At 39.8% G+C, this 14078-nt stretch overlaps 1 protein-coding gene across 1 annotated transcript; it reads left to right on the top strand.

Annotated features, from left to right (window-relative positions):
• Positions 1-8898: 8898 nt before the first annotated feature.
• LOC126775993 (melanization protease 1-like) lies at positions 8899-13411 on the top strand. The gene is made up of 7 exons (XM_050498240.1): positions 8899-9044; positions 9786-9931; positions 10249-10462; positions 10746-10927; positions 11034-11139; positions 11250-11418; positions 11863-13411. Exons 1-7 carry the CDS (start codon positions 8984-8986, stop codon positions 12092-12094), a joined length of 1110 nt encoding a protein of 369 aa, XP_050354197.1. The 5' UTR covers positions 8899-8983; the 3' UTR covers positions 12095-13411.
• Positions 13412-14078: the final 667 nt, after the last annotated feature.

Genomic DNA, 14078 nt, shown 5'->3' with positions numbered 1-14078 from the left:
TATGTCAATTAAAAGAATCACGTTGAACATTTATTTATTAAAATTGCTATAAAATAACTGTTCAGTAGAATTGGTTAAAATTTTAGCAACCTATAAATGATAGTCTGTAAAATGATGATAATTGAAAATTTATAGGAACAAAACAAAGTTAAAAAATGGACAATCCATTCCAATGTAAGTTGAACTCAGATCTATACGATCAATCATATAAAATAGGGTTCAGCTTATACTGTAGTACGTCTGTTTTTTAAGGTTGATTATAACTTTTTGTATGGTAATCAACTTTGTTCTAAGATAATGCATTATTTACAAAATCGTTTTTTTTAAATATTAATTTTTATCAAAGATATCGAGATAGACATAGACAGTTTTTATTACTGTTTATAGTTTTGACATATTATTACAACGGGTAGTTGAGTAGGTTGTTTGTAAGTATTTATTTTATTGAATAAATACTAATATCCTACGAAAATAAAACTAAAAATGTTGTATACACTGAAATATTATAAGTCTGATCTTAGTGATTTTTTTAAGTTATACGCGGGCGAAACCGCGGTCACAGCTAGTTATATTAGGTCCTTACATATAAAATTAGCGTTTTGTCGTACTGACCACTTTGATCTGAAATATCTCCTCTTTAGTTAAGAATTCCAAATCCAATTTATAAATTCATTTGGTTGGTACATTTGAGTTTTGAAAACAATCATTCATTTGTTTTTTCCTCATTATTTTTTTCTTTGGCGTCGCTTATTTCCGCTCAATGGTAAACATGAAATACACACAATACATATAAAACACGGTACGTTTTTGGTTTCAACGTTTTCTTTCTGGAAACTTCGACCTTCAGAACCAACCCCGTGGACGGCCGGAGACCAAAGTGGAAAATGAAGAATTAAAGGCTATTATGAAAGCGGATCCATCACAAAACACTTCAGAGATAGCTGCAGACTTCGGGCTAAGTGATAAAACTGTATTAATACACTTGAAGCAATTCGGGAAAGTAAAAAATCTTCAACGATGGGTACCTCATGAATTGAGTAAATCGAACATGCAAACACGCGTCGACTGCTGTGTTACTTTATTTATTTATTTAATATTTGGGAAACAAACAGATATAAAATATAATCTAATTACATAATACAATTTAAATATCACATTATCCAGCGAAGTTTCCACCGATTGATAAAACATAAAATGCACTCAAATACTTTAACACAATAAGAGAAAAATTATTGGACAATATTAAATATATAATTAAGTTAATTTAAGATTGTTACAAATATTATCTTTAAATTTAATCAAAGATAAATGAAATATATCAATGTTCCCAAAATGCTTATTATATTCGCGACAAGCTCTGATTAGAAAACAGTTAGCATTATGTGATGAATGACAAGTGGGAGTATAAAAACATAACGGTTGACGAGCGTTGGATCGTGGGCAGTTCAGAGACAACTTGCTAAGTAGAAAAGGGGAGTCAACAATATTATTAATAATTTTATATAAGAGAACTTGGTCTCTCATAGATCGGCGTTTTGAAAGAGCTAATAAAGGTTCATGGGTAGAATCGCTAGATTTAAAAGACAAATATTTTAAAAATTTGTATTGGATCTTCTCGATTTCATTTATATGAATATTGTACTGAGGATTCCATACCGTAGATGCATACTCGAGTATAGAACGGACGTACGCGTTATAAAGCAGGTTAATAGTAGAAGTATTTTTAAATTCAGATCCTGTTCTCATGATGAATCCTAGCATGCGATAGGCTTTTGTTGAAATACTTCTAATATGAGAACCAAAAGAGAGCTATCCAGTGTCACGCCTAAGTCTCTCAACTTGTTCTTCCTTGATATGTCGTTATTATTGACAGTATATTTATAAAGCAAAGTTTTACGTTTACGAGAAAAAGAAATTATAGCACATTTGTTTATGTTAAGATGAAGAGAACTTAATTTGCAGTATGTCTCTAACCTATTTAAGTCAGATTGTAGAGCATGACAATCATCTAAAGATTTAATAGATTTGAAAATTTTTGTGTCATCAGCATATAAAAGAAAATCTAAAGACACAAAAACATTATTTATGTCATTTATGAATATATTGAAAAGTAAAGGACCGAGGTGAGAGCCCTGAGGAACACCTCAACTTATCGGTATAAAAGATGACAGATAACCTTTAATAGAGACAGCCTGAGAACGGTTGCGAAGGTATGAATCCAACCATCTGAGCAGGTCGCCATGTATACCGAAACTTTCAAGTTTGTAAATAAGTATATTATGAGACACTTTATCAAAGGCTTTGCAGTAATCGATATACACGACATCAACCTGATGTCCTTGATCCATGGAATTAGAAACCTGATGCAAAAATTCACATAAGTTTGTCTCCGTCGACCTTTTATTAATGAACCATGTTGCTCATTTATTAAGTGAGGACGTATAATAGGGAATATTGTGTCGTAAATTATTTTTTCAAACAACTTCGCAATGCAGCAAAGTTTGGATATGGGCCTATAATTTTTTATATCATGTTTGCTACCGGATTTTAAAATAGGTACAATGTAAGTTTTTTTCCATAAAGTTGGTGAACATCCGGTGTGGAGAGACATGTTAAATAATAAAAATATTGGTAACGCTAATGCATTGCGAAATTGTTTAAGAAAACAGGGAGGTAAAGCATCGGGGCCGGTACCTTTGCGTGTATCGAGGTTTCTAAGATAATTCTTGACAATTGGAATTGAGAGTTCAATAGAGTGTAGATCCACGAAAGATCGACTCTTCGGTGGCAATGAAACTGAACCTCCTTCCGGTTCAAACACAGATTGAAAATAACTATTGAACATGTTGCTAATCTCCTCGCCATCAGATGACGCTGTGTCCCCAAGAGCCATAACGTTTGGTAAATCGTTAGGACCTTCCTTCTTTGATTTTAAGAAAGACCAGAAATATTTGCTGTTACGCTTAATTTCGCATTCTGCGCGATCAATGTAAGCATTATAACAGTCGATTTCAATTATTCTCTGTCTATCCCTCAGAAGCAAAAATGTACTTTGTTCAGCCGACACAATAATGAAGGGATTTTAAATCGAATCATTACTTGTGATTAAAAGTGGATACCGTACGATAATCGAAAGCGCTCGTCCCAATGGCTGAACCCTGGAGACCCAGCCAAATCCTTCCCTAAACGAAAATTGACTCAGAAAAAGTTAGTTGTGAGAGTTTGGTAAACTAGTGCCGGTGTGATTCGCCTTTCGGACGTCGTTGAGCGAGGTTGTGTTTCTTACTGCGATAAGATTGTTCGAATTGATGAATAAACGACATCTGGCTTTGTAAACTGGTTTTGTTATCTCTAATGCGACACATATGGACATTCTTGCTTGGTATATGGACTTTTGTTTCGCTTATTGATTGGTTTTGTTGTTTTGAATTAGGTCTTTATAGACCTTGTTTTTTATTATAGTTGGTTGTTTTTTTTTTTTTTTTGGGTCGGTCGATTTCGATTTTTGTTTGTTGTTTTCGGCAATGGATGTCGACACTGAGGTGTCATCAGATGCCTTGGTTAGACGAAAGCGGCCTTATGGCCTATCAATTTTTAATTCCGACTCCGATACGAAGACGGAGTCGAGGTTGAGTGCGAAGAGCAATTCTGCTATTCGCGGCAAAACGTCGTCTAAGGGGCGTGGTAGTGGCCTCGCTCGGGCTAAGGCAGAGCTGAAGGCAAAAGCCGCCGAGGCAAAGGAGGAGGCTTTTGAGCGCTCGCTCCGAAGTCGGGCATTCAAAAAGGACTTGCCTAAAATAGTGCTGGACTCTGAAGAATCTACTTCATCAGAGGCTCAAGTAGAGGATCCCTCTAAGATGGGTGCGGAAGAGCTGCGTGCGAAGGCTGGTCGCAATGCGGCACTTATTCTGGAGGTTGCCCAGAAGTCCAGCAATTTGAAAGGTAGCTTCATCAAGAAGTTGAAGGAATCGGCAGCTTCTCTCCAGAGCATTGTGGATGCTCTGGCTTTAAGAACCGAGGCGGAGGAAACCCATAACTTCGCGCCGACAATAGCCGTCTCCGTAAGGAATTAGAGGGCCTTAGGTCAGAACTGAAGGCCCATCGCCGCGAGTTTAACGAAATAAAGACCACGATGGCAGCAGCAAATGGGTCGGCGAGTAATTTAAGTGACTCGCAGGTTGTGGAGGAGCTCAAAGCCTCGATTATTTCGTCAATCGGGGTTATGCTTAACGCTCGGCTAGCAGGGATTGAGGAGCGCCTCCCCCCTGCAAAGATTCTTCGTCCGCCTCTAGCGGCGGATAAAAGGCCTGCTGTGATGCAGAATACAGCACCAACCTACGCACAGGCGGTCCACCTGGCCCCTCTGCTGAAACCCGCACCGGCACCTAAGCGGGTGACTCCAGCCGCCACGCAGGCATCGATCGTTGCCTATGATTATGCCTAGCGCTATGATTGTGCCGGAAAGGATTCCGCCACAAGTGGTCCAGGAGACGTCCTGGTCCACAGTGGTTAAAAAGGGAAAGAAGGGGAAGAAGACTGCTACTCCGGCAGTGTCCAAGGTGCCACAGGTGGTCAAGCCTAAGCTGGCAGCCCCTCGCACGGCTGCAGTAATCGTTACATTGAAGCAAGGCGTTAAGCTCCAGGATCTAGGGATCTGCGGTGGACTCAAGGTCAGAAGGTCGGCAACGGGAGCCAGGGTCTTGGAACTCCCGAAGGCACAAACAGAGCAGCCGTGAAGCTCCGCACTGTGCTGGATGGAGTGGCCAACGTTGTGCGGCCTGTGAAGCGGGTGGATCTCAAGGTCTCTCAAGGACGGGTCTCGATGACTCCGTCACAAAAGAGAAGGTGGTGGCCGCAGTAGCACGCACAGGGGACTGCTCCCTAGAGGAGATTAGGTGTGGGGATATGCAACGTAGTCCCGGTTATATGGGGATAGTCCGGGTGACTTGCCCCATTACAGCAGCGAAAAGGCTGTTGGAATCTGGTCGCCTCCTGGTTGGGTGGAGCTCGGCCAAGGTATGCGTGCTGGAGCAACGCCCAGCAGATACCTGCACCGGAAAGTTGTGCTGCGCTGTATGCACCGATGCCGATAAGCCTTTCGGGCACGTAAACGAGGTGAGGGGAGTGTAACCCACCGATCACAAAAGGAAAAATGGTCTTAGGCACCCAGACAAGTGATAACGTCGGACAGCACCAAGCTGAGGAGGAAGCTGCCATGTCACCATGAAAGACAAGCTAAGCTTCCTCCAGACGAATGTCAACCACTGCGCCGGGGCTCAGGACCTGCTACTGCAGTCCATGGCGGAGTGGCAAATTGACCTGGCTGTGGCCTGCGAGCCCTATTTCATCCCTTCCCTACCTCACTGGGTAGGTGATTTGGATGGCACCGTGGCGATCCTCACTCGGAGCGAAACGGGTCCTCCCCCTCTCACTCATTGAGAGGGGCTCGGGCTACGTAGTGGCGGGGTTGGGAGAGTACATAGTTGTGGGAACGTACTTCTCCCCTAACCGGGGCCTGGCGAAGTTCGAAATCTTTCTTGGCTCTGTCAGAGCTGCGGTGTCCAGGCAGTCGCCGAAACCGACAATGGTTCTCGGCGACTTTAACGCAAAATCATGTGCCTGGGGAAACCCTGCCACGAATCCGCGAGGGAGTGCCGTCCAGGTGTGGGCCCTACTCTCCAGCCTGTCTCTACTTAACAGGGGGCAGGTGCACACCTGCCTGCGGCAGCAGGGGGGTCTGTGGTGGACCTATCGTTCGCCACTCCTGTCGCAGCATGCAGAGTAAGGAACTGGAGGGTAGAGGAGGAGGTGGAGATTCTGTCGGACCATGGATACATCCGATTTGAGATCTCCAACTCCTGCAGGCCAGCGGGACCACTGAGGGTGTAAACCACGCTTCCGAGGTGGTCTCTTGGCCAGCTAAATCGTGAGCTGGTCAAGGAGGCTGCCATCGTGCAGCGGTGGGTTTCCGCGGGATGGAGGGAGGGCGCTAGCGCCGAAGAGATGGCGGGCAGCATGCACAGTGCTCTAAAGGAGGTGTGCGATGCGGCCATGCCGAGGACCCGGCAGCCCTCTGGGCGACCACCAGTACACCTGTAACCAGGAGGGTTCCAGGGCGTGTTCTGTGTGACGCCCTGGGACATCTAGGAAGGAGGCTTCGGGAACTGTTCGACGAGTGTCTTTCTAGTGGGCAGTTTCCGAAGCTGTGGAAGGAAGGAAAGTTGGTCCTGTTGCCGAAGGAGGGGCGCCTACTAAGCTCTTCCTCGGCATACAGGCCAATTGTGCTGCTGAATGAGACGGGCAAGCTCTTCGAGAAGATTATCGCTGCCCGTCTTATTCAGCACCTCGAGGAGGTGGGACCGGGTCTTTCAGAGGCTCAGTTCGGGTTCAGGCGGGTCGATCAACTATCGACGCCCTGAACACCCTGAAGACCCGGACCATGGAAGCGGTGGCCCGAGGGGACGTGGTCCTGGTGGTATCGCTGGACGTGGCGAACGCCTTAAATAGCCTTCCTTTCGGGACAATAAGGGAGGCGCTTCGATAACACGGGGTGCCTTCCTATCTCAGAAGGCTGTTGGCATACCTCCAGGATCGGGAGGTCCTCTGGGAGGGGGGCGATGGGCGACTTGTCCGGCGTCGAGTAGGCTGCGGCATTCCACAGGGGTCGGTTCTCGGCCCAATCCTGATCCTTGGCCCAATTCTGGACCGTGCAATAGGAGGGCCTATTGCACGGTCCACGTCGAGGTCTCCCTCGAGGAGCGTCTATCACCGTCCAGGGAACGGTGATTAAGGTGCAGGCCCAGATGAGATATCTGGGCCTGATTCTGGATGGAATATGGAGCTTCGGGCAGCATTTTGTCCAACTCAGCCCGAAGCTCATCAACGCCGCTGCCGCCTTGGGCCGCCTTCTACCCAACGTAGGAGGGCCGGAAACACCTTGCCGGTGATTATACGCTGGTGTGGTGCGCTCCATGGCACTGTACGGTGCACCCATCTGGGTGGACGCTCTCTCTGCTCGTAACAAGGCTCTTCTTCGGAGACCACAGAGAGTCATAGCGGTGAGAGCGATACGTGGTTACCGTACAGTGTCATAGACGGCAGCGACAATTCTCGCGAGCGATCCGCCTTGGGAACTCCAGGCAGAGGTGCTTGCGAAAGTGTCCGGTGCACTTCCGCAAGCACCTCTGCACCTCTTCCGGGTGGAAGCGAGGTCGAGTGGCGACCGTCCAGGATTGGCGGAGGTGGAGCGAGTCAGGGCTCTAGCCCAGCGAGCCTTGGATTGCAGGTGGGAGGAGGACCTGGGGTCCCCCTCGACAGGCCTAGCGACAGTGGAGGCGGTCCGTCCCCACTTGAGTCGCTGGGTGGAACGGAGTCACGGCACACTCACATTCAGGCTGACGCAGGTACTTACCGGGCACGGTTGCTTCGGTAGGTATCTTCACCGGATAGCGAGGCGGGAGGTCACTCCCTCCTGCCACGAGTGCGGCGCGCCTTCGGACACGGCGCGTCACACCCTGATTGAGTGTGCTGCATAGAGGCCTCAGCACCATTACCTGGCGGCCATTGTAGGCGGAGACCTCTCGCTGCTGAGCGTGATAAACGCCATGATCGGTAGCGAGAGGGGCTGGAAGGAGATGGTCTCTTTCTGCGAAAACGTCATGTCGCAAAAGGAGGCCGCGGAGCGGGAGCGTGAGAACAGTGCTTCTGCTGACCCGCTTCGCCGAAGAAGGCCGGGGAGAAGACGTCGGCGCTATGCAAACCTTCTCCTCCCATCGTAAATGTCGCCGGGGCTAGGGGGTCTCTGTAACCCCTTAGAATCTGGAGGCCTGCAGAGGTGGGCCTACCGTCGGGATGTCACGGTAGTATGCGCAAGCGATCCCGTGGCGTCCCCCGAAAAGACGGTGTGGGTATCGCTGGTTTTTTGGTGGGTATTCCGGCGCCTTCAGCGGCGGCGAGCCCCATATACCCCCCCCCACTTTAAGTGGGGGAAACACGTAAATGCGTTTTTCCAGCGGAAAAAAATAAGACTAGCGCCGGTGTCGTTCACTAGGGCTTTCTAAAATTCAAACTATTACGGCAGATATCTATTGTCAGCAACTGCAAGCCATGAGGGAAGAACTAGCTGCTAAACAACCGAGACTGGTCAATCGCTCTAGGCTCACTGCCGCTTCACGACAACGCAAGACCACACACTGCAAAACAAACAACCACTAAGTTAGATGAGCTACAATTAGAATATCTGTGACATCCACCGTACTCCCCGGACCTTGCTCCAACAGATTACCATTTTTTCCGGAATTTGGAAAACTTCTTACAAGGAAAAAAATTCAACTCCGATGCGGCAGTCCAAACCACCTTCAAAGAGTTTTTTGATTCTCGCCCCCATGGTTTTTTTAGTAAAGGGATCAATGAACTACCTTAGAGGTGGCAAAAATGCATTGATAACAACGGTGCATACTTTGATTAATTAAATATATTTAAAAAAAAAAATTGACTTTACATTCCTCCCGTACAAAACGCCAATTTCATATGTAAGGACCTATTATAATAAGTGTGTGTCAAATCTGACAACTTAATCCATTTTCTTTCAATTGATTGACCAAAATTTTTAAACAAACGTTTGATACCGGTGAAAAAACTATAGTTTCAGCACGTGGAATAAATTATGGCTCTTTTATAAATTTTATGTATTTAATTCCCTTTTTAACTCAGACTAATTTTCTCTTCGAGGACTTCTGGTTGGGTTTTCGTTTATGTGTAATTCAACAAGGAAAAGAATGACATACGTGACATTGGTATGCGCATAATGTAGACCCAATGACTAACTTAATTCGTAATAACGAATAAATAATATTAATTCTTATATTGTATATTAAATCTAGTAAATACGACATATATTTTTAATAACAGGCAAGTTTACCTTTAGTACGTAAGTGATCTCCGACTGGAGTGAACATAATTGCAGTTACTGAAACATAGTAAGATGTGGTTAGCGAAAATTGTATTTTTCGTATCAGTTCTATATGAGTGTAATGGTTATATAAGTAAGTAGTTACTATTTTATAATTTATTTTATTTTTTATATACTTTATATATTAAATTTAATTCCTCTATAATTAAAAAAATCCAGTATGTAAACATCCAAGAAGTCCATTTTAACTTACTTTTAATTATTTTCGTATCGATTTAAAACTTGAAGCCTCGGAGTGGATAATAGACACCATTAACGGCAACTACTAAGGTTTATTTGGCTTAATTTATAGCGTACATTTCGCTGACAGAAACGTGTTTTTTATTAATTTAGCAGTAATTATATTATGTGTTTTTCTAGATCCTTTGCTCAGACTAAACCCTACATACATCATAGTTTTAAGTGTATCAAAATTAATTTATCATATTAATATTAAGAATATAAGTCACAGCAATACGCACAGTTTTATCGATATACTAATAAAACGCAAAATTCTTAGTTACCTAAGCCTAATTATGAATCTATTATTATATTTCTTACTTCGATTAACAATTTATTGTAATAGGTATTGTTGATCGAAGACTTCTTATTAACACTCAAGTAAACTTATATTACGTATTATAAGCGTATATACCTTTATGAACATGCTTCCTTACTATCTTAATTCAACAGAATAATTAAAGTAACACAAAGATTTAAAGAATTATAATATATAAGAAAGAATTGTAATAAAATATTTGCTTTGTTATATTGTATATATAACAACTAAGTATTTGCGGTTTAAATAATATTAATTGAAACAATCAATTCTCAGAACAATGTAGTGACTGCAAATTGTATCGCGCGTGTCCTGAAGCTATACAGTTTGCAGCGATTACTAATGATGATGAAACAAAGTCTACAAAATTAAAGTCGTCGATTTGCGGTGTCGAAATTGTAAATGGAAGCAGGATGCCTAAAGTAAGTCTGTCTTATAATCATGCATTGACATTATTTTTGTTGAGAACCAACCGAAAACTATAATCTGTGATGAAACAGAACATTTCCTTGGATTCGTTAAAATATCATTAATCGTCCTATTTATTCGTACAAAAAACACTTTTTATACAATAATAATATTGCAATAGTATAAATATTATTTTCCGATTTAAGCAAATGTTTCGACTTGGACGAGCTCCAGAATTTACTTTTACCGTTAATTTTTTTGCGTTGAATTAGCAACAAATAGAACTAAGGAGTATATCTATGTAGGAATGTTTATGTTCTAATTAAAACAGGTATGCTGCTCTGATTACACTTTGACTGATGATCGATCTGGAGTTCCGGAATCTATGACTCTAAAAGACTCAATAGAAGAACACGCGAATCTTCCACTTTTACCAGAAGAATGTGGTAAAATTTACGGGGAACGTATCATCGGGGGAACCGTTGCAAGCCTTTACGAATTCCCGTGGATGGCCCTCATTGCGCACAAAACACGCCTAAGATCAGGTTTATATGTAAACTTCTTGTATTTAGTAGTTTGACATCTTTTAAACACATTTATTAAATTTTCTAAAGCAAACATCTGTATTAATAATCCAACCACCAAACTCTGACAATAATACTGCTTTTGGTGTTTTCGTTTGACGAGGAAGATTTCAATTTGATTTAAAATAATATAACTATCACTTAATACTATGTTTGCTATCTACTATCCGTCTTAAATAAATTTCTAAAATACACTTACACTTGTAATATTTTTTTTCCATTTGTTTTTTTTTTATAATTTTAGTTAACAACGACCTCTATTTTAAATGTGGAGGGACTATTATTAATTCCCGATACATTCTGACGGCTGCCCACTGCGTTGTCAAGAAAAAGCTCTATAAAGTTCGTATCGGCGAATTAGATCTCAGTTCGAAAGAAGATTGCCAAGGAGAATATCCTAATTACATCTGCGAGGCTCACCTTCAGGTTAGCGTTGCTTAAACAATCAATAATAAATTAGATAAAAAACTGGTTACAAAACTTATAACCAAAATAAGCACTTAATATAATATGTACTAAACCTTTGCAACAGGATATAGAAATTGAAGAAAGTATACCCCATAAAGAGTATCAACGTATGCCGTCAAAGAACGACATTGCATTGCTTCGACTTAAGGAACCAATTGATTTTGGACACAGTGAGTGGATCTAAATAAAATAACCTGCTTATATGAGATTCCAATATAATAAATAAAAACTTCTTTATTGTTTTCTGGTGTGTCTTTTAAATTGATGTTTTTTTCTTTAGAAAATGTTGCACCGATTTGTCTGCCTGTGTTAAGCAAGCTAAGGAATGTAACTCTCGTTGGTAAAGTAGGGACTATTGCGGGCTGGGGTACAACTGAAGACGGCACTAAATCCTTCCCGCTTCGGAAGGTCGACATACCAATACTACCAACTTCTGCTTGCTATGAACAGTAAGGCGATACGATATTTTTCTTTTAAGTGATAACTAAAGTTACCTTTCAACGAGTTCTTAGAATTAACATATTCATTCTCTTTCATTTAATCTGCATAGATTTAACACATATCTAAACAAAAACCAATTTTTAATTAAAATAATGACATATTATATTATATGTATGATTGTAAATAATGGGTAAAATAATAGCGTATTATTACTTAATAATATTATTATTATATAAAATGTACATGTTTTATATTTCCCTACCTTTATTTGCAAACACCCGAAGATGTTCATAAAAACCTAATCGTTATTCCAGTTACATATTATACATTGAATGAAACCGGTCCCAGGCTGGTATAATTTGATTTAGTGATATGTCAGACAAAAAGTGACGACAAACAAATCTTATTGGAACGCTAAAGATGTTTAGTAAAAACATATGATATATTTTTAGAAATCCAGAAACGACACCTAACCAGTTCTGCGCCGGTGAGTTAGGTAAAGATTCTTGTAATGGAGACTCCGGTGGACCTCTAATGGTGGAAAATCAAGTCAATGGCAAATTCAAAATGATCCAGTACGGCATCGTATCATACGGCCCAAAGATATGTGGCTCAGCGGCTCCTGGGGTATATACTAATCTCGTCAGTTATATGGACTGGATATTAAGTAACATGAGGCCCTAAATAAGAAAAAGTTAAAAGTATTATAATTCTAAGTCTCTGATTTTAATTATTTCAGTTATTCATACATTTTGCATTAAAACCTATTAAGTATGCGTTTTATATACGAACATGTATGTATTATGTGTTTAATTGATACTTACAAGGAAACTCTATAAAACTATAAGATAGTATTGCAACTAATTAAAACAGACTGACTGCGCAATTATATTTGGTCAAAAAGATAACATTGTAAGCTATATTTTTAAAAAAATAACACTTTATGCAATTAACTTCCTAATACTTTGAATAGTGGAATCAACCTTGTTTACTTCTTCATATCTCAATATACACTATTTACATATAACCAATACAAAGGTTAATCGATAAGTTCTACACAGTTATAAATGTAAATGTGATAAAAACATAGTTATTACTATAAATACTTTAGTCATCATAATTATTGTATATAATTCCGTATGTTCTTAACAATAATTAACGGTTACATACTTAATATAATATAATAAACGCACGACGCACAAATGTCTCTTATTTTATAGTAAAATATTCGTAATAATTCCACCTTTTTAACAGTCTTAAGTAGCCATTTATTTATTACAGCTATCATAAATTTTGTTTTCCAAATTGGTGATGCAATTAACGAAAATTATGGTAGGTACATTACCAAATTTAATTGAAATAAATAATTGTTTTAGCTTAAATAATAATTATAAACTCACCCTGTTTTAGCTGTCCACCGTAATAATCCATAACGTATTCACAAAACATACTCGTTTACAGAAACTGTTTCATATTTAAAAACGTAAAGGCGAAAAAATTGTTCACACCAAGCCACAATTTTGTTAATCTATTAATTACTTTTCTATATTGATTGTTTCATGCATTCGAAATATAAATACTTCAAAATATTTATTTAAGATTAAATGTGAATTACGTGCTAGTATTTTGAAAACATAAAATTTATAAAAATATTAAATAAATTATATCATTCTCTTGATAATAACTCATTGTAATTTTTATAACTAAATTAAAAATACACAATGATTGCATCCTATATATGCATCACTCCTGTGTATGTATGTACTATACTTTACTTGTTTATTAATTCGTGCGTCACGTCACAAACTACTCGTACTTGCTTGCACTGCACCGATATTATTATTATATTATTAGGTTATTGTAACATTCATTGTTTTACTGTGTACGACTATTCGATTTAATTATATCTTTTTTTCTAATTGTTCTGTAATTTTCTCTGTAAGTGATTTGAATGTAAATCTTTTGAGAAAATAAATGTCTTTAACCGTAAAAACATACATACTTACTTCGTTTACTTTCAAGCTCTTTAGCCTGTCTGTTTTTTATAACCATAAATCAAAATCATATTTCTAAGGACTGGCTAGAGGTCAAGTATTAAAGGTCAGTAGCCTCTATTGAGTTTTCGAGACTGTTAATCATTTAAGGTTTACTTGCATGACTCATTACTTAAATAAAACAAGAAAACATTAACTGGGAACGTTAATAAAGTCTTTGTGAAGTTATTATTTAATTAAATGTGTTATTATTACTAATTTATAATAAAAGGTAGACGAACAAATACAACAAACTGCCAAAAGACACTGGCAGTTTAAAAAATATTAACTATATTGACTATGATTGTTCAATGCACCAGCAATTAATTATGTTAACTACAATTTTATGTCTCTTGTGCCTGTAATTATATTCATTCACCCTTCTTACCGAAAAACAACAGTACACAGCCCTTGGTGGTAGAACTTACCTATAAGTGTGTGTCTATCCAGCCAGCAAGCTTTCTACAAGAAAAAATATAGTGGCTTTAATGAAGTGCTCAAAGAATATAATATAATGTTTGTACATACAATTGTATTATAGCGAATAGCTACATAAATAAAATTGGGTTTAAATTTAATAACCGTGCAAAAAACATCACACAATAAACCTGTCCGTTATTCATGGAATTCACTAG

Source organism: Nymphalis io, chromosome 19 (genome assembly GCF_905147045.1).
Source record: "Nymphalis io chromosome 19, ilAglIoxx1.1, whole genome shotgun sequence".
Classification (NCBI taxonomy): Eukaryota; Metazoa; Arthropoda; class Insecta; order Lepidoptera; family Nymphalidae; genus Nymphalis; species Nymphalis io.
Note: the sequence above shows the minus strand (reverse complement) of the source record. Positions and strands in the feature narration are given on the sequence as shown.

What these genes read in the sequence shown, in the direction of transcription:
- LOC126775993 (XM_050498240.1), top strand. Translation starts at nt 8,984, where the DNA reads ATGTGGTTAGCGAAAATTGTATTTTTCGTATCAGTTCTATATGAGTGT. An exon ending in ATGGAAGCAGGATGCCTAAA is followed by an intron (nt 9,932 to 10,248) that starts GTAAGTCTGTCT and finishes TAATTAAAACAG; the next exon opens with GTATGCTGCTCTGATTACAC. An exon ending in ACTTCTGCTTGCTATGAACA is followed by an intron (nt 11,419 to 11,862) that starts GTAAGGCGATAC and finishes ATATATTTTTAG; the next exon opens with AAATCCAGAAACGACACCTA.